General features: G+C 44.1%; 2 protein-coding genes across 7 annotated transcripts in view; one reads left to right on the plus strand and one right to left on the minus strand.

Annotated features, from left to right (window-relative positions):
• The window catches only part of acsbg2 (acyl-CoA synthetase bubblegum family member 2), a 29,998-nt gene extending 21,699 nt beyond the window's left edge, over positions 1 to 8,299 (plus strand). For 3 of the 4 annotated variants that reach the window (XM_071345311.1, XM_071345310.1, XM_071345313.1), the window contains 11 exons: positions 1,417 to 1,505; positions 2,201 to 2,321; positions 2,454 to 2,534; positions 2,697 to 2,846; positions 3,368 to 3,544; positions 3,916 to 4,097; positions 4,360 to 4,602; positions 4,741 to 4,958; positions 5,157 to 5,296; positions 5,961 to 6,207; positions 6,524 to 8,299. In XM_071345311.1, coding sequence (XP_071201412.1) covers positions 1,417 to 1,505; positions 2,201 to 2,321; positions 2,454 to 2,534; positions 2,697 to 2,846; positions 3,368 to 3,544; positions 3,916 to 4,097; positions 4,360 to 4,602; positions 4,741 to 4,958; positions 5,157 to 5,296; positions 5,961 to 6,207; positions 6,524 to 6,642 — 1,767 coding nt within the window. In that variant the 3' untranslated portion in view covers positions 6,643 to 8,299. Of the gene's footprint in view, positions 1 to 1,416; positions 1,506 to 2,200; positions 2,322 to 2,453; positions 2,535 to 2,641; positions 2,847 to 3,367; positions 3,545 to 3,915; positions 4,098 to 4,359; positions 4,603 to 4,740; positions 4,959 to 5,156; positions 5,297 to 5,960; positions 6,208 to 6,523 lie in introns of those variants that run through there. The other variant, XM_071345314.1, reaches the window with a different exon arrangement.
• Positions 8,300 to 12,052: 3,753 nt separating this feature from the next.
• Positions 12,053 to 27,406, minus strand: part of LOC139541092 (protein ENL-like) — a 29,030-nt gene continuing 13,676 nt past the window's right edge. For 2 of the 3 annotated variants that reach the window (XM_071345315.1, XM_071345317.1), the window contains 9 exons: positions 27,209 to 27,291; positions 25,667 to 25,810; positions 25,414 to 25,539; positions 22,037 to 22,760; positions 21,776 to 21,887; positions 21,299 to 21,398; positions 19,419 to 19,496; positions 19,057 to 19,128; positions 12,053 to 13,722 (listed from right to left, as the gene is read on the minus strand). In XM_071345315.1, the coding sequence (XP_071201416.1) occupies positions 13,594 to 13,722; positions 19,057 to 19,128; positions 19,419 to 19,496; positions 21,299 to 21,398; positions 21,776 to 21,887; positions 22,037 to 22,760; positions 25,414 to 25,539; positions 25,667 to 25,810; positions 27,209 to 27,291 (1,568 nt within the window). In that variant the 3' untranslated portion in view covers positions 12,053 to 13,593. The remainder of the gene's footprint in view (positions 13,723 to 19,056; positions 19,129 to 19,418; positions 19,497 to 21,298; positions 21,399 to 21,775; positions 21,888 to 22,036; positions 22,761 to 25,413; positions 25,540 to 25,666; positions 25,811 to 27,208; positions 27,292 to 27,406) is intronic. The other variant, XM_071345316.1, reaches the window with a different exon arrangement.

The raw sequence follows: 27,406 nt of genomic DNA on the forward strand, positions 1-27,406 counted from the left end.
TAGCAGAGCAGAAATGTGACACGGTGTTGGAAAGGTGGCATCCTATGACGGTGCCACGTTGAAAGTCACTGAGCTCTTCAGTAAGGTCATTCTACTGCCAATGTTTGTCTATGGAGACTGCATGGCTGTGTACTCGATTTTTCCATACACCTGTCAGCAACGGGTGTGGCTGAAAATAGCCGAATCCACTAATTTGAAGGGGTGTCCACACATACATACATACATACATATATACAGTGGGGAGAACAAGTATTTGATACACTGCCGATTTTGCAGGTTTTCCTACTTACAAAGCATGTAGAGGTCTGTAATTTTTATCATAGGTACACTTCAACTGTGAGAGACGGAATGTAAAACAAAAATCCAGAAAATCACATTGTATGATTTTTAAGTAATTAATTTGCATTTTATTGCATGACATAAGTATTTGAACACCTACCAACCAGTAAGAATTCCGGCTCTCACAGACCTGTTAGTTTTTCTTTAAGAAGCCCTCCTGTTCTCCACTCATTACCTGTATTAACTGCACCAGTTTGAACTCGTTACCTGTATAAAAGACACCTGTCCACACACTCAATCCAACAGACTCCAACCTCTCCACAATGGCCAAGACCAGAGAGCTGTGTAAGGACATCAGGGATACAATTGTAGACCTGCACAAGGCTGGGATGTGCTACAGGACAATAGGCAAGCAGCTTGGTGAGAAGGCAACAACTGTTGGCGCAATTATTAGAAAATGGAAGAAGTTCAAGATGACGGTCAATCACCCTCGGTCTGGGGCTCCATGCAAGATCTCACCTCGTGGGGCATCAATGATCATGAGGAAGGTGAGGGATGAGCCCAGAACTACACGGCAGGACCTGGTCAATGACCTGAAGAGAGCTGGGACCACAGTCTCAAAGAAATTCATTAGTAACACACTACGCAGTCATGGATTAAAATCCTGCAGCGCACGCAAGGTCCCCCTGCTCAAGCCAGCGCATGTCCAGGCCCGTCTGAAGTTTGCCAATGACTATCTGGATGATCCAGAGGAGGAATGGGAGAAGGTCATGTGGTCTGATGAGACAAAAATAGAGCTTTTTGGTCTAAACTCCACTCGCCGTGTTTGGAGGAAGAAGAAGGATGAGTACAACCCCAAGAACACCATCCCAACCGTGAAGCATGAAGGTGGAAAGATCATTCTCTGGGGTTGCTTTTCTGCAAAGGGGACAGGACGACTGCACCGTATTGAGGGGAGGATGGATGGGGCCATGTATCGCGAGATCTTGGCCAACAACCTCCTTCCCTCAGTAAGAGCATTGAAGATGGGTCGTGGCTGGGTCTTCCAGCATGACAACGACACTATATATATGTATGTATGTATGTATGTATGTGTGTGCATCTATTCTCATGCTGTATGTGTGTGTTTGTCCACAGCTTGGCTTGGAGCGCTACCATGGGGTTGGCATTCTGGGCTTCAACTCTGCTGAGTGGTTCATTTCTGACATTGCTGCCATTCTAGCTGGGTGAGTCCCTCTACTCCTGTTTCGGGGGGGGGGGGGGGGTCTGACACACTCCCTGTTACTTACACTAGCCCCGTCATGTAAGTATGTGTGATGTGCAGAAGGTTTCCTGCTCACTGATATACTGTAGCCCCATCTAGATCGTGTAAGCATCTTATGTGACTACAACCAAAGACATGATGAGATATGACATATGAGCCTGTCAGAGCAGCATAGTGTATGACCTTGAATTCAGCATGTAGCCTATTGCACACATTAAAACAGTTTGATAGATCGCTGAGGTATGCCAAACACAATGACTACTCTGTTTTTGCTTTTCAGTTGTATCAGCAAATAGCTATAATCAGAACCCAAAACTCTGTAGAGCATGATCAGAAATCCAAACTCAATACAGTATGTCAAAACAAATCGAAAATCATTTAGAGCTTGGAGTGTTTCCCACTGTCAGAACTGGTTATGTGAGAACATATGTCATGTGTAATTGGCATAGAGATCAGATACAGACTTACAATAACTTACTGTTCTGGGTGGATCAATGCCTCACCTGTTGCATTCTTCTTTCATGATGATCATAACTTTCTGAAATACATTCTTACCTAGCAGAGTTGCCACACCTGTCTGTAGGAAAGGAATCTTTTTTGAGTTTGATGGAACATAAAGGCAACAACTCGCTGTACTGTTTTCTCTTGTGTTGCCAGTGGGTTTGCAGTGGGCATCTACACCACAAACTCCCCAGATGCTTGCCAGTATGTAGCAGAGAACTGCAAGGCCAACATCATTGTGGTGGAGAATCACAAGCAGCTGCAGAAGATCCTACAGGTAAGCCTAGAGGATGGCAAGGATGTAAGGTGATTTGATTTATTCATTCTCCAGGGATACCTTTTACGTTTTAGTGTATTCCTCGACTGTGGAATCTGACGCAGGTATCTAAAATGAGTGTTTTTCCTCCAGGTTCAAGACAAGCTGCCACACTTGAAAGCCATTATCCAGTACAAAGATGCACTTAAAGAGAAGAGACCAAACCTCTACACGGTATGAATGGAGTGTCAACTATTTAGATTTCATTTGAACAATAGAACACAGATCCATGCCTTCTGTGTCTTTTTAGAAGTGTTCATAACACAGTACGTTTTCTGCAGGTTCGTTTCCCCCCCACTCTATCCTGAATGTGTCTGCCTTGTATTGTCTGCACAGTGGACTGAGTTTATGGAGCTGGGCCGTGATGAGCCCGACACAAAGCTGGATGATATCGTCGCTATCCAGAAGCCCAACCAGTGCTGCACACTGATCTACACTTCAGGTACCACAGGACAGCCCAAAGGAGTGATGCTCAGCCACGACAATGTGAGTGACACTGACTACAAACACCCACCACTAACACTAGTCTTTGGTTTCACACGGCCAGTGTAAAGATATCAGAGTGCTATACTTAAGCAATAATATATAAACTGGTTACCAATTACGTTGGTAACCAGTTTATAATAGCAATAAGGCTCCTCGGGGGTTTGTGATATATGGCCAATATACTAAGGGCTGTTCTTAAGCACGACGCAACGCAGAGTACCTGGATACAGCCCTTAGCCGTGGTATATTGGCCATATATCACAAACCCCGAGGAGCCTTATTGCTATTATAAACTGGTTACCAACGTAATTAGAGCAGTAAAAATGTTGTCATACCCATGGTATATGGTCTAATATACCACAGCTGTCAGCCAATCAGCATTCAAGGCTCTACCACACAGTTTATAATATCCTTTAAAGGTTGCTTATCAAGATGTAGCCTCGTATCTATTCAAACTCCCCTTTTGGTCTGAGTTTACCTGCTAATGACCTGCATTGTACTGACCGTCTCTCTCTCTGCAGCTGACATGGACAGCGTTCGCAGTAGGCCGCTATGTCCGGCTGGCAGAAGCCACCAAGTCTCAGGAGATGGTGGTCAGCTACCTGCCCCTCAGCCACATCGCTGCTCAGATGGTGGACATCTGGGTCACCATGAAGGTCGGAGGGGCAACATACTTCGCCCAGCCAGACGCACTGAAGGTGAGGTCTATTCTCGTTTATGAGAATCCCAAGAGGACATTTTTCTAGTTTTTCCATCTCACTGAGAAGCCTTTTTTCACAAGTTAAAATTATACCCTGTCCTCACACAAGACAACTCTTTGTTTCCCCGTTGATCAGATCGTTAGTGTTTCTGCTCTCTGTGAAAAGGCTTTTCTTCACAAAAGTGCCAGCTTTGCACGTTGCAATTGCAAACTCTTTTGAACAGTTCTGTGATTCTCAGGAGCTGAACTGTCTTTCTCAATATGATCGTGTCAGTGATACTCCACACACAGTCACACATACTTTGTGCCTACAAACCCCTTTAGTGTGTGTATATGTTGTGACTGAGCTCCCTTCCTGTCTGTTCTCAGGGCTCCCTGGTTAACACAATGAGAGAGGTGCGTCCCACAGCCTTCATGGGCGTACCACGTGTCTGGGAGAAGATGCAGGAGAAGATGAAGTCCGTCGGGGCCAAGTCGTCCACCGTGCGCAGAAAGGTGGCAGTCTGGGCCAAAGGAGTGGGTTTGCAGACCAACCTCAGCAAGATGAACCAGTATGTGTTATACATGGGCCTATTTAGTAGGGAGGCGCGGATCTGTATCACCACCTCTGTGGTTCTGACTTTGCAGCGATTTCCCTCAAGGCGAATACTACTTTGTCACAAAGATGACAGAACAGGATCAGTAGTTGTCTTGCCCACGCACAGTATAATAATGCTAGCACAGTATGTACAGTAGTGAACTATAGCCTGGGGTACGAAGAGAGACATGTTCTGATGTTGTATTAAACTCCTGCTTCCTCTTCTGCCTGCTCAGGAATGGAGCTATGGCGAGGACACCCATGAACTACCGCTTGGCCAAGAAGCTGGTGTTCAAGAAGGTCCGTAAGGCCCTGGGTCTGGACCGCTGCACCAAGTGTTACACAGGCGCCGCCCCCATCACCAAGGACACCCTGGAGTTCTTCCTCAGCCTGGACATCCCAGTGTACGAGCTGTACGGGATGAGTGAGAGCACTGGACCTCACACCATCTCTCTGCCCGACGCATTCCGCCTCACCAGGTAACTAAACCCTCCACATACACCTAAACACACAAGGCCTGAAATGACATATTACCTCAGCTTTTAGAAAGTATTTTTGTTGTATACGCTTTGTGTTTAAGATCTGCAAAGTTAGTGATTTATGTCTCGTCTCCCCAGCGTTGGGAAGTTGATCCCAGGTTGTGAGACTAAGATTAACAATCCTGACGAGGAGGGCAACGGGGAGATCTGCTTCTGGGGACGCCACGTCTTCATGGGCTACCTAAACCAGGCCGACAAGACCGAGGACGCCCTGGACGCTGAGGGCTGGCTGCACTCTGGAGACCTGGGAAAACACGACGACAACGGCTTCCTCTTCATCACTGGACGCATCAAAGGTACAGTCTTCTCTACACACTCTATAACCCCATCTCTAAAATACCCCCAACCCTATCCCGGTCATCAGAACCCAGCTTTAAACGGAATATACTGATGTTTTATAAAAGCCTCAGTCGACAGAAGATATTATTTTATTGTCTGGCTCCACATAGAGAGAACCTATCCTAAATAAAACTTGCGTTTCAATGTGTGTCCAGAGCTGATCATCACAGCAGGTGGAGAGAACATCCCTCCAGTGCCAATCGAGGATGCTGTGAAGGAGGCCGTGCCGCTGGTTAGCAACGCCATGCTCATTGGAGACAAGAGGAAGTTCCTCGCCATGTTGCTCACCATTAAGGTATGAACCGTTGGCTACAGTACTCCGTTTGTTGGTTTTATTTGTTGTATTTAATTGTTTTATTTTACCAGTTAAGTTGACTAGGAACATATTGTCATTTAAAGCAACGACCTGGGGAATAGTTACAGGGGGGACGAGAGGGGATGAATGAGCCATTTGGAATTGTTTGTGTGTCGGTGTGAAACCAAATCCCCATGCCAATATGACCTATCTCAAAGGTCATATTTCAAGTTCTGACAAAACATTTTCTTCAGAACAGGGATGTTATGTTGTGTATCATGGCTATCTATTACAGCCACTTTAAGATTATCTAGTAGTTGAGAAATACCATGTGTAATCAGATGCAGCCTGCATTAGAGCTTGCACAGTGCTGTATAAACTCCTCATCACTGCTCCTTATCATGTAATCACAGGATGGGGCAAAACGGTCATAGTGGGTTATTCACAATTCTTCTTTATTGTAAGTTATACAACTTCTGTCCAACCACTGCCACCTGGTGGACATTTCAGCAAATTGCAAGTCTTTATGGTATCATTGTCAGTTAATAATAGGATTCATTGACAAGAAAAATTATTCATGAGCAAAACAGCCTTCTAAGAAAATGTCTGTTCTTTTGTTTCAGGACTCCTTCCCAAATAAAACATCTGTCTCTTTACCCCTCAGTGCCAGGTGAACGGAGACACTGGTGCTCCTGAAGATGAGCTGATGCCCGAGGCCGTAGAGCTGTGCCGGAAGCTGGGCAGCAATGCCACGCGAGTCTCAGAGATCGCCGGTGGGCGTGACCCAGTCATCCATGCCGCTATCCAGGAGGGTATCAACCGCGTGAACGAGAAAGCCACCTCCAACGCCCAGCGCATCCAGAAGTGGACCATCCTAAACCAGGACTTCTCCATCCCTGGGGGAGAGCTGGGTGAGCGGGGCGGGGAGCAGCCTGGGCAGGGGCCCTGGGTAGGATGGTGTGCATGTTTGTTTAGTGCCATGTTCTTCTCTTCTGGTCCTGAAGGACTGCAGTATGACGTTTTTCCCAGGTCACTATATAAGCTAGACTCAAGTTTCCATAATGTTGTCTCATTTCCATTAATTTCAATATAATTGTTTTTGGTTGACCTTTCTGTCTACTACAGACCATGTCGTCACTGTAGTTTTCCCCACCTATCCAGTGGCGGGTGTTGATGAGCATAACAATAGGATTTTTATAGCCGACTCAGTCTCATTCTCTCTCTCAGGCCCCACTATGAAGCTGAAGAGGCCGGTGGTCATGAAGATGTACAAAGAGCAAGTCGAGAATTTCTACAAAGAGGTGGTGACCCCAAGCACCCCTGATAACTCCATGCCCCCCACATAGGCATGGGACAAAAATACCCTTGCAGAGCAATTGAGAAACACTACAAAAGACATGCAGACAGAACAGTCTCTTAGACAACCACTCCTTGTTCAGTTCCTGTTTCTCTCCTGTGAACATTTTTTGCTAGCTTCCTCCTTTCATTATTGGGTTTTGTTTACATTTGTGGGTGTTGTAAAGAAAAAAATATAAGGAAGAACATCCATGAGAAGCCATTGTAAACCTTTAGGATTTTTTAAAGATGAGTTGTTGATAAGCTGATTTCAACTATTTTATTTTATTGTGATGAAGAACAATATATGATAGATGAAGTACAGTTGTATGTGATGAGGCCTTGTTAATTTACTGTGATACTTGCAAATAAATTGCATAAAATCCAAAAAGTCCATAGGACATGGTAGTAGAATTTTGGGGGAAAGTTACTATTTTTCATTTTTCCAAAGTCAGAAATTACTTGGACCAAATACACACATTGGATGATAAATAATTATTACATCCAGTGATCCCTGGGTTCGATTAAAAATAAAAGACATGAAGTAAAATGACAGGGAAAGAAAACACTGAACATATCATTGTCCTATTTATTAGTATTGTATTGTTTTTCTGTCTGGTTTCAGTTGATGAAAGTGCGTCTATCATTGTGTTGTAGCTCCTAAATCGTGCAGTTCTGCAATAAAAACAAGACAAGCCCTGGGACGTCCAATGAAAATTAAGTTAATTCCTTGGCGCCATAAGCACATGGCCCAATGTTGAACTTCTGCACCTACCTTATCTGAAAGAGAGCATCCAAATCTCTTTCTTCATGCTACAGAACCATATCATTCAAGCCATATTAGTTTAGCCATGTTTTATATCCAATGAGTTTTATGTACTCTGATAGGCTGTGTCATACAGACTATGCAATTGCCTGGTCTTGTTGGAATGTTTTGTAAAATTGCTGTGACCATTTGTTAAATACTGTAAATATGTTTTGCTTACATTTCCTCTTCTCTGGTCTTTATTACATAGAATGTTTTAGTCTACAGATCATCAGTCTTGTCTTGAAGTGTGAGATATCCACCACTTTCCTCTTGCATACCAGCACAACGCAGACGCGTGTGATGAGAAAAGATTTTGGTACTTGCACCACTGAATTTGTCTTTCTGAGAACCGGTTCATTATATGTTCTCTGGGGTAACTAATCTAAACAAGAAGACACATAATTTAGTAGCATTTCAAAATAAGCATTCATCCTGAAACATTGTAGATACAATCATACCTAAGACAGGTGTTCACTCTTACATTGCAAATATTCTCCCTAAACATACATATGCATGCTGAGTGGAATTTTGAAAACCATGTATCTCTGCTACCTACTGTACATGTTAGGAGGACTTGGACTTCTGTGTCTTATTGCTGGTTGTGAATTTTGGCCATCAGTACTTTTGAACATTTATCTTTTGATGAAATGTTTAAAACAAAGTCATCTAATACTAATGAAATCCAAAGATCCCATTTGTAAACAATTGCCACTAACATGCCATTGTCTCAGACGAAAGTGAGTAGGTCAAGCCCCTTGCAGTTTGTAAAGATGTTAGAGGGCTTCCATAGAGAGAAGCTCAACTGGAGACCCATGTTGATGTTCAGGAAGACCTGTAAATAAACTATTAGCTTACCAAGAGTGACCTTGTAATGTGTTTGTTGAATGAAGTTGTGTACAGAATCAAACGAAGGTGATGAATCAGTATTTTCTTTTCCCAACTGATTTCTGCTGATGCTTGTACTGGCATAAATACATACTGAAGAGCTGTAGCTACTGCAACTAGCCAGTCACTGCTCCATACCAAGGAAGCCCCAAGCAAAGTCAACTTCCTAACACCAGGAGGACTTTGAGCTGTTGGAAAAACCTGTATCTTTTTTTACATGCAAATCAATCGCTTCAAATGCATACAAGGCAGTTCATGACTGCCAACTAAAGACACATTATACCGGTTTAACCTGCGCCTCAACAAGCTTAAGCGCTTTTCTTGTATTGGGTGGGGAAGAAACCGGAGTGTTCCGTATGTGACCTAGCTGGGAAATAAGTTATTTATTCCGTAATATCAAGAGCAGTTATGTAGTTCTTTTTGCATATTTTCAGATAAACATACAGTACCAGGTAGCCACTTTAGGTATTAAAGACGAGATTGGGGGGGGGGAAGAAACACCACAATAACTGCTTAAGTTAAGATAAACTACAAAGCATAATTGCATGTATTAAACAATGGAATCTAGAAACCTTGTCAGCATAACCTTTTGAACTCTGCAGTGCCTGATTCACCCCACAATCTGCTTAACATGAATGACCTCCACATGACCTATGTAACTTCACCCCTTCCAACAGAGCCCATCCAGAGTTCAGAAGGTCAAACTGGTCAACTAAGAGCCACAAACAGTACTCAATTACTTTATTAATGATTTCAAAATAAAAAATTAGTTCTCCTTATCAAAACTTGCATTATATGGCCACATGGTGGCATCGTATGCCAAGTTTAAAATACAACATTTTGTTGTTCAGCCCAAGGTAGCATTAACCAAATGAATGGAACACATTTTATCCCCCCCAATCAAACCCTCCCTTGACAAATAAATACAGCCAACCCCGTCCCCGACACATGACAACCATTGACACAGGAAGCGGCCCTCCGCACATGCCCCCTCACATTCCTAACAGCATCAGAAGAAGGAACAGTTACCATTTGCTGCTTTTTGTCTTTGTATCTTGTTAAAATCCACAGTAGATGGTCTACCTTTGCTTAATCACACACATTCTACCGGCCAAAAGTTTTAGCATGTCATTCAAGTTAGTTTTTTTTACTATTTTCTACATTGTAGAATAATAGTGAAGACGTCACAACTATGAAATAACACATATGGTATCATGTAGCAACCAAGGAAGTGTTAAACAAATCAAAATATACTTTATAGTTGAGATTCTTCAAAGTAGCCACCCTTTGCCTTGATGACAGCTTTGCACACTCTTGGCATTCTCTCAACCAGCTTCATGAGGTAGTCACCTAGAATGCATTTCAATTAACATAAGTGCCTTGTTAAAAGTTCATTTGTGGAATTTCTTTCCTTAATGCGTTTGAGCCAATCAGTTGTGTTGTGACAAGGTAGCGGTGGTATACAGAAGATAGCGCTATTTGGTAAAAGACCAAGTCCATATTATGGCAAGAACAGCTCAAATAAGCAAAGAAAAACAACAGTCCATCATAAATTTAAGACAGGAAGGTCAGTCACTAAGGAACATTTCAAGAACTTTTACAGTTTCTTCAAGTGTAGTCGCAAGAACCATCAAGCGCTATGATGAAACTGGCTCTCATGAGGACCGCCACAAGAATGGAAGACCCAGAGTTACCTCTGCTGTAGAGGATACGTTCATTAGAGTTACCAGCCTCAGAAATTGCAGCCCAAATAAATGCTTCAGAGTTCAAGTAATAGACACATCTCAACATCAACTGTTCAGAGGAGACTGTGTGAATCAGGCATTCATGGTCTAATTGCTGCAAAGAAACCACTACTGAAGGACACCAATAGGAAGAAGAGACTTAGACCGGTGGAAATCTGTCCTTTGGTCTGATGAGTCAAATTAGCGATTTTTGGTTCCAACCGACGTGTCTTTGTGAGACGCAGAGTAGGTGAACAGATGATCTCCGCATGTGTGGTTCCCACCATGAAGCATGGAGGAGGTGGTGTGATGGTGTGGGGGTGCTTTGCTGGTGACTGTCTGTGATTTATTTAGAATTCAAGGCACACTTAACCAGTATGGCTACCACAGTATTCTGCAGCTATACGCCATCCCATCTGACTTGAGCTTAGTGGGACTATCATTTGTTTTTCAACAGGACAATGACCCAACACACCTCAAGGCTGTGTAAGGGCTATTTTACCAAGAAGGAGAGTGATGGAGTGCTGCATCAGATGACCTGGCCTCCACAATCACCCTGACCTCAACCAAATTGAGATGGTTTGGGATGAGTCGAACCACAGAGTGAAGGAAAAGCAGCCAACAAGTGCTCAGTATATGTGGGAACTCCTTCAAGGCTGTTGGAAAAGCATTCCAGGTGAAGCTGGTTGAGAGAATGCCAAGAGTGTGCAAAGCTGTCATCAAGGCAAAGGGTGGCTAAGTGTTTAACACTTTTTTGGTTACTACATGATTCCATATGTGTTTTTTCATAGTTTTGATGTCTTCACTATTATTCTACAATGTAGAAAATAGTAAAAATAATGAAAATCCTTGAATGAGTAGGTGTTTTAAAACTTTTGACTGGTACTGTATATTGATATAGATTCAATTGAAATGCTTCCTTCCACCGTAGTATCTTTTCCTATGGTGTTATTGTTTAACAGTTTAAGGGATCGCACTTGGATAAAAATACAGATCAATATTGAACCAAAGAGAGGGTGACAGTTTGTGCCTGGGCTTCGTAACCATGCCTCATAGAGTACGGACAAATAGAACACTGCCTCATACTTTGAGTTAAAAATACTCAAATTATAATAGGACATACACATAAAAATACTTATTCTCACTGAAAAGTCCACCTTTTCCTCCTTGATAAATGTATACCGTATGATATAGACTTGGTTAGCTCATACATCAAACATATTCCCAACACCTGTTCCATGGTGTCCAACTGCAACAACTATGATACACAATACAACATTCAGGGAAGTTCTCCATGGCGCAACATTAGGCCTAAAATAACAGAATTGACAGCATGTTTCTGTATGTATAATAACACATGCCAACACAAATAAAAACTATTAAATAATTTAAAAAAAGGTTGGCAAAAAAATCTATTCATGTTGTATTGCATGTAAATATTGTATAAAATTCTTAAAAATACAGTTTAGATAATTACTTAAGTACTGAAGTCACCACAGCCAAAAGTGCAGAGGTACATAAATAAAAGATTGACTGTTGGTAGACGGTTGGTGGGGCTTCTCTATGGAAGAGCTGCATAGAGCTGCCTGCCACTCAACCCTTCAGCCCCCCCCCCCCCCCCCCCCATATTCACACACACGAGGACAAGAACGTTCCTCTCGCTTGACACACACAACCCATCCCACTCACACAGTTGCAAAGTACATCTTTTAAAAAATCCCTGGCAGGGATGTTGACATAGGCACAGCCAGACAAATAAAGGGGTGGTGGACAGAGCAGAGTGGATGCAGAGAGGAACTTAAGGCGGTTGTTGTTTCACTCTAGAACAGATCCACACATTCAGACCTCAACACCACAGCACCCTCACAGAGGAGAAGGGCCAGAGAGCTGTGTGTGCACTTTGCAGGCCCAGGCAACAGAACGGACACAACTATTAAAGCTATTATCATCAAAATAAATACAGCTGTTCACTAGGTGAAACAGAAAGACAGTGAGGGGGAGCACCCGAAGAGAAAACTTTACTGTTAGTCGGAGTGTGAAACCACAGTGGACGTGAAGGCTAGAGGGGCCCCAGTAAGAGAAACATGTCTAGCAGGCTGACTGACTGGCTGACTGACTGGCTGACTGGCTGGCTGGCTGACTGGCTGGCTGACTGGCTGGCTGACTGACTGGCTGACTGAGGCCTGGTCTGGCACTGACCCTATCCATAGAAAACTAAACCTCAGACACAACACAATATCAGCTATACAACCATTAGGATCTGGAAAGAAACAAGGCAAAGTACCACCGCTGATGAACAGATGAGTCTTAGGATTTCTGGAAGGCTTGTGTTCCTAATAATAGCAGAGATCACTGGAAGAAGCAGAGAAACCCCACTGGGAGCATCAACTGATTTTAAGAGAGGGCACTTATGACAAATGGACTTTCAGGCTTCCCAAGTAACACTTAGTCAGGAGAGGGACTTGCTCTTTAACCAGTGTCAGTGGGCCCTCACACTGGCCAACGCATAAAGGCACTGAGAGGATAATAGGTTTGTTGCTAGCCCTAGAAAATGAACAGTAATACATTCATAGCTCACAGGTATCTGAATCGCAATCCCCAAAATACTCCAAACTTATCAGTACAATAATAAAATGTAAAAAAGCGTGGACCATTTTTTGGGGGGGGGGGTCTATGGCTACGGCTTTTTACCCCCCACCACTTAAAAAGGCCATTCAGAAGTGATCCTCCACAGCTATTTCCCCTAACTGTTGAGCCCTTTCATGCACATCGAGATGGAAGGAGGGAGGGATGTTTGAACTGACAAACTGACAAGAGATGAACCCCATCCAGAACACTACCACCAACAGGCACATACACAACTTAGTGCCTGCGTGTGTAGAGACACCCTGGCATGGGACCCAAATGCCTCTCACTGTGAGTGTGTGTGTAAGGGCTGTTGCTTGTGCTCAAGCTAGCTTAAAGAACACTGAAAAAGTGACTAACCAAAGACATCCCCCCTAAAGCCTCTGAAATGCTCACACACGAATGCATGCATGCATAGACAGGAATATTCCTACAGAGAAATTAACTCCAGCAGAGATGAGGGGGAGGGGAGGAGTGTTGTGCCGGGTAAGAGTGTGTGAGTGGGGAGGAAGGAGAGGAGGAGGGAAGTATTGGGTTTGCAATGGCTAGAACTGAGGCGAGAGGGGGAGGAGAGTGGTCGCATTCCACAGTTCTGCACACAGGCTGCTCTGCTGCTCTCCATAACAAACATATATAATACATCTCTTGCCAGTCCCAGGCCAGCTCCTCTAGTCTGGTCCTCCAGTCCAGTTCAGGTTAGCGGGACAGTGGCATAGCTGCTCTGACCTCATCCTCTCTCCTCCCTCGTCCTGTTCCTCCATTCTCCAGCAAATAGTGAAAGTGTGTGTTCTATTGTTATTCTGTGGTTTCTCTCTGTAGCTCTGCTACAGCTCCACCTCCCCAGTGGGGGTCCAGGGGCTGAGGAGAGACAGCAGCCCAGCACCGGCCCCGCCGCGGTCCTCTGCGCTGCAGGCTTCCTGTCACGTGGCCGTGGTCTCCAGGCAGCTCTGTAGTTTGCGGACGGTCAACTCGTCCAGAGAGAACAGGTCAAAGTCAAAGGTGGTGTTGGTCACGTTGAAGTGGCCCGTCTCCTCGATCAGATTCACTATCTGGGGAGGAGAGGAAAGGAGGGTAATACCCGGGCTTCGATGAACATAAAATCACATTGAACATACAAAATAGCGTGAACTGTGACATGATAACAGAGGACTAAAAGGTTTGTTTTACAACACATGTATACGCCACACACTGACATATGTGAACATAACACAACCACACACTGACATATGTGAACATAACACAACCACACACTTACATATGTGAACATAACACAACCACACACTGACATATGTGAACATAACACAACCACACACTGACATATGTGAACATAACACAACCACACACTGACATACAGTGGGGCAAAAAAGTATTTAGTCAGCCACCAATTGTGCAAGTTCTCCCACTTAAAAAGATGAGAGAGGCCTGTAATTTTCATCATAGGTACACTTCAACTATGACAGACAAAATTAGATTTTTTTTCTCCAGAAAATCACATTGTAGGATTTTTAATGAATTTATTTGCAAATTATGGTGGAAAATAAGTATTTGGTCACCTACAAACAAGCAAGATTTCTGGCTCTCACAGACCTGTAACTTCTTCTTTAAGAGGCTCCTCTGTCCTCCACTCGTTACCTGTATTAATGGCACCTGTTTGAACTTGTTATCAGTATAAAAGACACCTGTCCACAACCTCAAACAGTCACACTCCAAACTCCACTATGGCCAAGACCAAAGAGCTGTCAAAGGGCACCAGAAACAAAATTGTAGACCTGCACCAGGCTGGGAAGACTGAATCTGCAATAGGTAAGCAGCTTGGTTTGAAGAAATCAACAGTGGGAGCAATTATTAGGAAATGGAAGACATACAAGACCACTGATAATCTCCCTCGATCTGGGGCTCCACGTAAGATCTCACCCCGTGGGGTCAAAATGATCACAAGAACGGTGAGCAAAAATCACAGAACCACACGGGGGGACCTAGTGAATGACCTGCAGAGAGCTGGGACCAAAGTAACAAAGCCTACCATCAGTAACACACTTCGCCGCTAGGGACTCAAATCCTGCAGTGCCAGACGTGTCCCCCTGCTTAAGCCAGTACATGTCCAGGCCCGTCTGAAGTTTGCTAGAGAGCATTTGGATGATCCAGAAGAAGATTGGGAGAATGTCATATGGTCAGATGAAACCAAAATAGAACTTTTTGGTAAAAACTCAACTCGTCGTGTTTGGAGGACAAAGAATGCTGAGTTGCATCCAAAGAACACCATACCTACTGTGAAACATGGGGGTGGAAACATCATGCTTTGGGGCTGTTTTTCTGCAAAGGGACCAGGACGACTGATCCGTGTAAAGGAAAGAATGAATGGGGCCATGTATCGTGAGATTTTGAGTGAAAACCTCCTTCCATCAGCAAGGGCATTGAAGATGAAACGTGGCTGGGTCTTTCAGCATGACAATGATCCCAAACACACCGCACGGGCAACGAAGGAGTGGCTTCGTAAGAAGCATTTCAAGGTCCTGGAGTGGCCTAGCCAGTCTCCAGATCTCAACCCCATAGAAAATCTTTGGAGGGAGTTGAAAGTCCGTGTTGCCCAGCAACAGCCCCAAAACATCACAGCTCTAGAGGAGATCTGCATGGAGGAATGGGCCAAAATACCAGCAACAGTGTGTGAAAACCTTGTGAAGACTTACAGAAAACATTTGACCTCTGTCATTGCCAACAAAGGGTATATAACAAAGTATTGAGATAAACTTTTGTTATTGACCAAATACTTATTTTCCACCATAATTTGCAAATAAATTCATAAAAAATCCTACAATGTGATTTTCTGGAATTTTTTTTCTCATTTTGTCTGTCATAGTTGAAGTGTACCTATGATGAAAATTACAGGCCTCTCTCATCTTTTTAAGTGAGAGAACTTGCACAATTGGTGGCTGACTAAATACTTTTTTGCCCCACTGTATGTGAACATAACACAACCACACACTAACATGTGAACATAACACAACCACACACTGACATATGTGAACATAACACAACCACACACTGACATATGTGAACATAACACAACCACACACTGACATATGTGAACATAACACAACCACACACTGACATATGTGAACATAACACAACCACACACTGACATATGTGAACATAACACAACCACACACTTACATATGTGAACATAACACAACCACACACTTACATATGTGAACATAACACAACCACACACTGACATATGTGAACATAACACAACCACACACTGACATATGTGAACATAACACAACCACACACTGACATATGTGAACATAACACAACCACACACTGACATATGTGAACATAACACAACCACACACTGACATATGTGAACATAACACAACCACACACTGACATATGTGAACATAACACAACCACACACTGACATATGTGAACATAACACAACCACACACTGACATATGTGAACATAACACAACCACACACTGACATATGTGAACATAACACAACCACACACTGACATATGTGAACATAACACAACCACACACTGACATATGTGAACATAACACAACCACACACTGACATATGTGAACATAACACAACCACACACTGACATATGTGAACATAACACAACCACACACTGACATATGTGAACATAACACAACCACACACTGACATATGTGAACATAACACAACCACACACTGACATATGTAAACATAACACAACCACACACTGACATATGTGAACATAACACAACCACACACTGACATATGTGAACATAACACAACCACACACTGACATATGTGAACATAACACAACCACACACTGACATATGTGAACATAACACAACCACACACTGACATATGTGAACATAACACAACCACACACTGACATATGTGAACATAACACAACCACACACTGACATATGTGAACATAACACAACCACACACTGACATATGTGAACATAACACAACCACACACTGACATATGTGAACATAACACAACCACACACTGACATATGTGAACATAACACAACCACACACTGACATATGTGAACATAACACAACCACACACTGACATATGTGAACATAACACAACCACACACTGACATATGTGAACATAACACAACCACACACTGACATATGTGAACATAACACAACCACACACTGACATATGTGAACATAACACAACCACACACTGACATATGTGAACATAACACAACCACACACTGACATATGTGAACATAACACAACCACACACTGACATATGTGAACATAACACAACCACACACTGACATATGTGAACATAACACAACCACACACTGACATATGTGAACATAACACAACCACACACTGACATATGTGAACATAACACAACCACACACTGACATATGTGAACATAACACAACCACACACTGACATATGTGAACATAACACAACCACACACTGACATATGTGAACATAACACAACCACACACTGACATATGTGAACATAACACAACCACACACTGACATATGTGAACATAACACAACCACACACTGACATATGTGAACATAACACAACCACACACTGACATATGTGAACATAACACAACCACACACTGACATATGTGAACATAACACAACCACACACTGACATATGTGAACATAACACAACCACACACTGACATATGTGAACATAACACAACCACACACTGACATATGTGAACATAACACAACCACACACTGACATATGTGAACATAACACAACCACACACTGACATATGTGAACATAACACAACCACACACTGACATATGTGAACATAACACAACCACACACTGACATATGTGAACATAACACAACCACACACTGACATATGTGAACATAACACAACCACACACTGACATATGTGAACATAACACAACCACACACTGACATATGTGAACATAACACAACCACACACTGACATATGTGAACATAACACAACCACACACTGACATATGTGAACATAACACAACCACACACTGACATATGTGAACATAACACAACCACACACTGACATATGTGAACATAACACAACCACACACTGACATATGTGAACATAACACAACCACACACTGACATATGTGAACATAACACAACCACACACTGACATATGTGAACATAACACAACCACACACTGACATATGTGAACATAACACAACCACACACTGACATATGTGAACATAACACAACCACACACTTACATATGTGAACATAACACAACCACACACTTACATATGTGAACATAACACAACCACACACTTACATATGTGAACATAACACAACCACACACTTACATATGTGAACATAACACAACCACACACTTACATATGTGAACATAACACAACCACACACTTACATATGTGAACATAACACAACCACACACTGACATATGTGAACATAACACAACCACACACTTACATATGTGAACATAACACAACCACACACTTACATATGTGAACATAACACAACCACACACTGACATATGTGAACATAACACAACCACACACTTACATATGTGAACATAACACAACCACACACTTACATGTGAACATAACACAACCACACACTAACATGTGAACATAACACAACCACACACTAACATGTGAACATAACACAACCACACACTTACATATGTGAACATAACACAACCACACACTGACATGTGAACATAACACAACCACACACTTACATATGTGAACATAACACAACCACACACTAACATGTGAACATAACACAACCACACACTTACATATGTGAACATAACACAACCACACACTGACATGTGAACATAACACAACCACACACTTACATATGTGAACATAACACAACCACACACTAACATATGTGAACATAACACAACCACACACTGACATATGTGAACATAACACAACCACACACTTACATATGTGAACATAACACAACCACACACTTACATATGTGAACATAACACAACCACACACTGACATATGTGAACATAACACAACCACACACTTACATATGTGAACATAACACAACCACACACTTACATATGTGAACATAACACAACCACACACTTACATATGTGAACATAACACAACCACACACTGACATATGTGAACATAACACAACCACACACTGACATATGTGAACATAACACAACCACACACTTACATATGTGAACATAACACAACCACACACTTACATATGTGAACATAACACAACCACACACTGACATATGTGAACATAACACAACCACACACTGACATATGTGAACATAACACAACCACACACTTACATATGTGAACATAACACAACCACACACTGACATATGTGAACATAACACAACCACACACTTACATATGTGAACATAACACAACCACACACACACCTGCTGTAGGACGTTGCGCTCCCTCAGAGCCATTAGTCTGCGGTGGAGGTCCACCAACTCCTCTGTGTAGGCCTGAAGAGGATAGTGGAGAACTGCTTAGTGAGTTAACCATTATTAAAACCGGTCCATTCAGTATGTGATTTCTGATTAACCAGTGCTGTCTACTGCATCTGAGTGAGTTGTACACCATGAAGAATGTGGAGTGACAAGCTGGTAGTGACATCTAGAATAGTGGTGATAAAGCAGTACTGTAGAATTTGAACTAGAGTATATTGAACACTGCACTGGTAATATAATTACTTGATACAGATGTTTGAACACAAGAGAAATAAGAAAAAAGGTAATAAAGTGTGAATATTTACCCTTCCTACCTTGTCGTATCCCTTCTTCAGCACCTTCTCTGGGCGGCTGCAGATGTCTGGGCTCTTCCTGCCCAAGACCTGCTCAGACAACACAGAGAGAGAGAGGTGGAGGGGGAGGACAGAGGGATAAACAGATAGAACACAGAGAGAGGTGGAGGGGGACGACAGAGGGATAAACAGATAGAACACAGAGAGGTGGAGGGGGAGGACAGAGGGATAAACAGATAGAACACAGAGAGAGGTGGAGGGGGACGACAGAGGGATAAACAGATAGAACACAGAGAGAGGTGGAGGACAGGACAGAGGGATAAACAGATAGAACACAGAGAGAGGTGGAGGACAGGACAGAGGGATAAACAGATAGAACACAGAGAGAGGTGGAGGACAGGACAGAGGGATAAACAGATAGAACACAGAGAGGTGGAGGACAGGACAGAGGGATAAACAGATAGAACACAGAGAGAGGTGGAGGACAGGACAGAGGGATAAACAGATACAACACAGAGAGAGGTGGAGGACAGGACAGAGGGATAAACAGATACAACACAGAGAGAGGTGGAGGACAGGACAGAGGGATAAACAGATACAACACAGAGAGAGGTGGAGGGGAGGACAGAGGGATAAACAGATAGAACACAGAGAGAGGTGGAGGGGAGGACAGAGGGATAAACAGATAGAACACAGAGAGAGGTGGAGGGGAGGACAGAGGGATAAACAGATAGAACACAGAGAGAGGTGGAGGGGAGGACAGAGGGATAAACAGATAGAACACAGAGAGAGGTGGAGGGGAGGACAGAGGGATAAACAGATAGAACACAGAGAGAGGTGGAGGGGAGGACAGAGGGATAAACAGATAGAACACAGAGAGAGGTGGAGGGGAGGACAGAGGGATAAACAGATAGAACACAGAGAGAGGTGGAGGGGAGGACAGAGGGATAAACAGATAGAACACAGAGAGAGGTGGAGGGGAGGACAGAGGGATAAACAGATAGAACACAGAGAGAGGTGGAGGGGAGGACAGAGGGATAAACAGATAGAACACAGAGAGAGGTGGAGGGGAGGACAGAGGGATAAACAGATAGAACACAGAGAGAGGTGGAGGACAGGACAGAGGGATAAACAGATAGAACACAGAGAGAGGTGGAGGACAGGACAGAGGGATAAACAGATACAACACAGAGAGAGGTGGAGGACAGGACAGAGGGATAAACAGATAGAACACAGAGAGAGGTGGAGGACAGGACAGAGGGATAAACAGATAGAACACAGAGAGAGGTGGAGGACAGGACAGAGGGATAAACAGATAGAACACAGAGAGAGGTGGAGGGGAGGACAGAGGGATAAACAGATAGAACACCGAGAGAGGTGGAGGGGAGGACAGAGGGGTAAACAGATAGAACACAGAGAGAGGTGGAGGGGAGGACAGAGGGATAAACAGATAGAACACAGAGAGAGGTGGAGGGGAGGACAGAGGGATAAACAGATAGAACACAGAGAGAAGTGGAGGGGAGGACAGAGGGATAAACAGATAGAACACAGAGAGAGGTGGAGGACAGGACAGAGGGATAAACAGATAGAACACAGAGAGAGGTGGAGGGGAGGACAGAGGGGAAAACAGATCAGAATGGGAAGGATGGTGCTTTAGGAGAGCAAATATTGATACCACACAGTGTGGTGCTGGGAACACTTGTGGTGCTGGGAATACAGAACCCACTGCTTAGCCATCAATGATAACTACCGTTAATGACTGAAACGTCAACACAGTACATGTGCAGAAGGTAAAGTTGGTTGCGTGAGTAACAATCCTTAATGATGCCACTTCATCAGAGCGACAATGGAGAAAGCCGTCCTGGGAGAGATCCTCAGAGTCTGTGTTTTACCTTGTTATTGGAGGAGCTGTGTTTCTGTGGAGGCGGCGCCGGGTCTCGACTGGGGCGGTGCGAGCTTTCACTGCTGTCACTCTCGCTGTCCAGGCTCAGTCTGACAGGGAACAGGAGGGCAAAGGTCAGACAGCGCTCATTGTGCCCTGTTTAGTGCAGGGAGCCTGGGTTTGTGGGTGGGAACATGTTTTGGTGAAGGGATTAGCTTCAAATCTGGGTTTGTGTTCACTCAACTCTCATCTTTACAGATTTCCTTAAAAAACTATGTAATACCTATAAACAACAGCGAACACATGTATGGGCTTATGTGCTACAAATACTGACCCACTGTGTCTCATAACACAAACATCCATAGCTAAAGATAACCAGTGAAAACTCATTGGAGAAGCATCATAGGTGAAAAGAAAGAGAGCAACAAACTTGGAGATATATGGAGCATTAGAGAGAGAATGAGAAAGGAGAGACACAGAATCTTACCGAGAGTCACGGTTGGGCGGGTTGGTCTTGACAGGCGTCCCTTCCTCTGAGCTGCTGTCATCATCATCTGACCCCTCTGACTGTAGGTCCTCCACCATAGAGCGCAGCGGGCCTCGAGTAGATTTACACACCAATAGAGAACATTTGCTAAAATGTACATGTACGCATCACAACCATCAACTAAACATCTGGATAGCATAGTCTAAAATAAAAACAAACATGATGTAGATCCCAGTCAAGAGATGGTCATAGAGGACTTACCTTGGCCTTGTTTCTGTCCAGGCTCAAAATCAGACTCTGAGCTGGAGTCAGAGCTGGAGCTGGAGTTAGAGGGACTGGAGGGGACTGACTGCTCTGATTTGGAGGAGGCTTCATCCTCAGAGTTGGAGTCGTCAGACTCAGGCAGTTTCTTGGGCTCCTTGGCCTCCTGAGTGTCGGCCTTGCTGCTCTTGGGCCAGCGGCCTTTCTCCTTGGGGGGTTTCTTCTCTGGGTAGCCTGGGATGACTGAAGATGATGACGAGACCCGGGGAGAGGCTCCAGTGAAGGGCACTGCAGCTGCCCCCTTAGATCCCTCTGAGCTGCCCTTCTTTGGCTTCTTGGCACTGGGTTTGGGAGACTCCGCGGTGGAAGGCCGCTTCCCAGGGGCTTTGGGCTCCAGTGGGCCCCCTCCCCCAGTCCCCCCTCCTTTGGGGGACATGCCCTCTATCTTGGCCTCCTTCAGTGTGAGTTTGGGCTCTTTGAAGGCGGCCTTGGGAAGGACCTTGCCCTCGTCTTTCACTTTGATCTCCGCTGGCTTCTTGGAAGAGGAGGATGAGGGCTCACGGGCACTCTTGCTGCTGCCCCCTCCTCCCCCGTCGCGGTCACTGTCACCCTTTGACGCAGCCTTGCTCTCAGAGTCTTTGCGGGGGCGTTCGCGGTGCTCCTTGGTCAGCTTGTGGGGCTTGGGCCCTTTACTGCTGCCTCCACTGCCCTCTTTACTGGGCTCCTAAAGACAAGGACAATAGGATGATATTAAACACACAATCACTTTCAAATGGTGTGTTGGTATGGAATAATACGTAGAGTGAAGTAGGGCCCATACGCTCCACCACATACACATCTTTATTTGTTGACAATCAAGAAAGCTAAGAGCATTTAAGTGTGCTTTACTCTCTCTATATTGTCTACACTGAGTGTACAAAATATTAAGGACACCTGCTCTTTCTATGACAGACTGACCAGGTGAAAGCTATGATCTCTTATTGATGTCACTTGTTAAATCCACTTCAAAATCAGTGTAGATGAAGGGGAGGAGACCGGTTAAAAGAAGGATTTTTAACTTGAGACAATTGAGACAGATTGTGAATAAGCAAGACAAAAGATTTAAGTGCTTTTGAACAGGGTATTGTAGTAGGTGCCAGGCACACCGGTTTGTGTCAAGAACTGCACGCTGCTGGGTTTTTCGCGCTCAACAGTTTCCCGTGTGTATCAAGAATGGTCCACCACCCAAAGAACATCCAGCCAACTTGACAACTGAGCGAAGCATTGGGGCTCCCGAGTGGCGCAGCAGTCTAAAGCACTGCATCTCAGTGCTAGAGGAGTCACTACAGACCCTGGTTCGATTCCAGGCTGTATCACAACCGGCCGTGATTGGGAGTCCCATAGGGCTGCGCACAATTGGCCCGGGTTAGGGCCGTCAATGAAAATAAGAATTTGTTCTTAACTGACTTGCCTACTTAAATAAAGGTAACATTTTTAAAATTGGAGTCAACATGGGCCAGCATCCCTGTGGAATGCTTTAGAGACCGTGTAGAGTCCATTGCCCGACGAATTGATGCTGTTCTGAGAGCAAAAGAGAGGGGGGGTGCAACTCAATATTAGGAAGCTGTCCTTAATGTTTGGAACACTCAGTGATACAGTATATACATCAGTGGAGGCTCCTCAAGGGAGGACCATCCTCCTCAGTGAATTTCATAAATATAAAATTGTAAAACACTATTTAAGAAATCCTTTGATAAAACTATACTAAATACACTGCTCAAAAAAATAAAGGGAACACTTAAACAACACAATGTAACTCCAAGTCAATCACACTTCTGTGAAATCAAACTGTCCACTTAGGAAGCAACACTGATTGACAATAAATTTCACATGCTGTTGTGCAAATGGAATAGACAAAAGGTGGAAATTATAGGCAATTAGCAAGACACCCCCAATAAAGGAGTGGTTTTGCAGGTGGTGACCACAGACCACTTCTCAGTTCCTATGCTTCCTGGCTGATGTTTTGGTCACTTTTGAATGCTGGCGGTGCTTTCACTCTAGTGGTAGCATGAGACGGAGTCTACAACCCACACAAGTGGCTCAGGTAGTGCAGCTCATCCAGGATGGCACATCAATGCGAGCTGTGGCAAGAAGGTTTGCTGTGTCTGTCAGCGTAGTGTCCAGAGCATGGAGGCGCTACCAGGAGACAGGCCAGTACATCAGGAGACGTGGAGGAGGCCGTAGGAGGGCAACAACCCAGCAGCAGGACCGCTACCTCCGCCTTTGTGCAGGGAGGAGCACTGCCAGAGCCCTGCAAAATGACCTCCATAAATCTTCAATAATGTTTCAAACTGAGAATTCCTTTGTCTTTAGAAATGCAATGGAACTAACTCTCACGGGAGCGCGCGAGACTGAGCTCTTGGCACTCTGCCAGACCTCTGGTTGAAACAGCTCTCATTCTCTCCTCCTTCACAGGAGAAGCCTCAAACAAGGTTCTAAAGACTGTTGACATCTAGTGGAAGCCTTAGGAAGTGCAATTGGACCAAATTTCCACTGTATCTTGGATAGGCAAACCTCAGAATTCCCACTTCCTGGTTGGATTTTGTCTCAGGTTTTTGCCTACCATATGAGTTCTGTTATACTCACAGACATCATTCAAACAGTCTTAGAAACTGCAGAGTGTTTTCTATCCAAATCTACTAATAATATGCATATCTTAGCTTCTGGGCCTGAGTAGCAGGCAGTTTACTCTGGGCAGCTTATTCATCCAAGCTACTCAATACTGCCCCCCAGCCATAAGAAGTTAAGAACAAATTCTTATTTACAATGACGGCATACAGGGGAACAGTGGGTTAACTGCCTTGTGCAGGGGCAGAACGACAGATTTTCACCTCGTCAGCTTGGGGATTCGAGTAACCGGAACGCTCTAACCACTAGGCTACCTGCCGCCCCATATATCCTTCAGAGAACCCAGCTGATCCATCACAACCCTAATCACTCTACTGTCAATGCACTCTTAGCCAAAGGCCCACCGGAGAACTGCCATTCACCTTGTGTCATTCTTATCATTCCACAACATGCATGTACGTATCCATACGCAAAACATTGATTGTCCACGTTAATACTATGATAATTCAACAGATTTGATGTTTTTAATCATGCCTGTGTATTTGGGATGATCCGTGACCCAGAACATGGAGCGGAAGTCCAGCTGGATTAATGAAAGGATCACATTATATGATTAAAAGCTGGGGGAACAAAAGACACACACAGGGTTTCCCGTCCCTCATCTCAACTGTACTCTACTCTCCTATCCTCTGCTGTATTGACTGGTTGAGCAATACGTTACACATTACTACTCCTTCTTATCAGTGTGGTAGGCGAGGCATGGTGCTAACCTTTGACCCGTGGGAGGTCTTGGTCTTCTTGGGGTCTGAGAAGGCAGACAGTGGGATGGTGGGGAGCATGGGGTAGTCTGGACTAGGCCTCGACACCGCCTCTGTCCCTTCCGGCACCACCATGACCTGAGAGACATAGAAAGGCAGAAGAGTGAGGACAAACAAAAACACGGTACATTCTCTCTTGCCATTCCACTACAACACTCCCCACTCATCCCATATCATCCCACATGCATTCCTTTCCCCATCTTACCCCTCCAGCCTTGACCAGCTTGCGTCTGAACTCCCGTGTGGGGTTGTTAAAGGTGAGTTTCTCACAGCGCAGGTGATTGACAGGGGGGTTCCCCTCCAGGTTCAGGAAGAGGTCATAGTTGAAACACACCTTCTTAGGCTCCTCCTGTGAATAATAATGAGTTCACATATCTAGTTAGCCCTACGCCGCCGAGCCCTGTTAAGTCCTTATCAGCAGCATATTATCAGCTAACAGTAAGAATAGCCGATACCCTGCCAAGTCAATAACAGGCATATCTGGAGTGCACTCACTGATAAGCACTAACATTCCACATTGGGAGAGAACAGTAGGACATTTTGGTAAACAAACGGATGCTTTCTGATCACCCGCCACTTTCAGAACATGCCAGGAGTCATAGAGTTACAGATAAAGGACAGAGGCCAGTAAAAAAATTCCCAGCAGACATACCAGATAAACGTTAGGCCCTTTTAAAACAGGACCTACAGTGACATAAGGAGGTGCAGACAGACAGTACACCAGCCAGACCAGCAGCCAAAAGCCCATTACTAGCATGACCAGTCTGCAGTCCAAACACTATCCCCTCAGCCCTCAAATTAAGTAGACACTTCTGATGACATCTAACCATATACAAGGGGCGAGGGAGGAAGGAATGACTTTTAAATGGACCGCCCTTGCCAGGAAATTCGTCACTTGTTCATCCCGCGATGATTGTGTTTTCAGCCACCGGTAGCTTGTGAGTGCTTGTGAGTGCTTTATATGCCCTACAGTCTATTATGATTGCATATCTACTAACATTAAATATATAATTATTAATATACACCTACTGTATGATAGCTAGCAAATTATTTAGCTAACTAACGTTAGCCTGCCTAGCTGGAACTTCTGAAGGAAAATGTTTTATTTCTACAATTTCCAAAACCTAACTAAACAAAAACATCATTACTTTTACGAGACGTGTTTGTGTCGTCATGTGCATTAGTAGCACAATTTAACTTATGTTCATTCGTTTTTACACTTGTATATAGACTCCATATTGACATTTTTGGCTGACTTTTCTTAGCGGATGTACAATCGTCACAAACTGAATTATGGGGAGTTTCAGGCCCCGAAGTGAACACAATTGTACACTCGCAACCTCAACTAAAAACGAGGGCTGAGGGGCTTATGTTGCAAACTTCGCTTGTTTGGCTAATCATTTGGATTCCAACAAGGGCATAAGGCGAGGGAAAGTGGACGAGGGTGTCTCCACACACACTGTCACATGACTAAAAGCAGCAAATGAACCACGTGCGCACATTGAATACCAACCAAACGACATGAATATTGATAGACTCAAAGAAAGAAAGAAAAACTATTCAGACTGTGCCAATTAATATAAACAAGCCATTGTAGGAGAACTATATCAGATTTGATTTCAGGAAAAGGCTTAGAGCACCAGAGAAAATCTTATCCATTAGGAATCACATGTAACAGTAACCCACATTCTGAGGGATAGTGACACTTAACATAGTACCATTACAGAGGCTGTGACTGAGCTCTCACCTTGTTCTTGAAGTAGACCTCGATAGGCATGAGGAACCCAGCGTAGCCCGACTCCTCGACTTTGTATGGTGGCTCCTTGCATACTGAAGAGACAACACAGGCACATCAGCCACATACATTCAGGTGGATAACATCAATGGTCATTGCTAGAAGGCTAATGGGGAACTAGCTCCAGCCTCCCTGGGAGAGCCAGTCATT

This window comes from Salvelinus alpinus, chromosome 16 (genome assembly GCF_045679555.1).
Source record: "Salvelinus alpinus chromosome 16, SLU_Salpinus.1, whole genome shotgun sequence".
Lineage (NCBI taxonomy): Eukaryota > Metazoa > Chordata > Actinopteri > Salmoniformes > Salmonidae > Salvelinus > Salvelinus alpinus.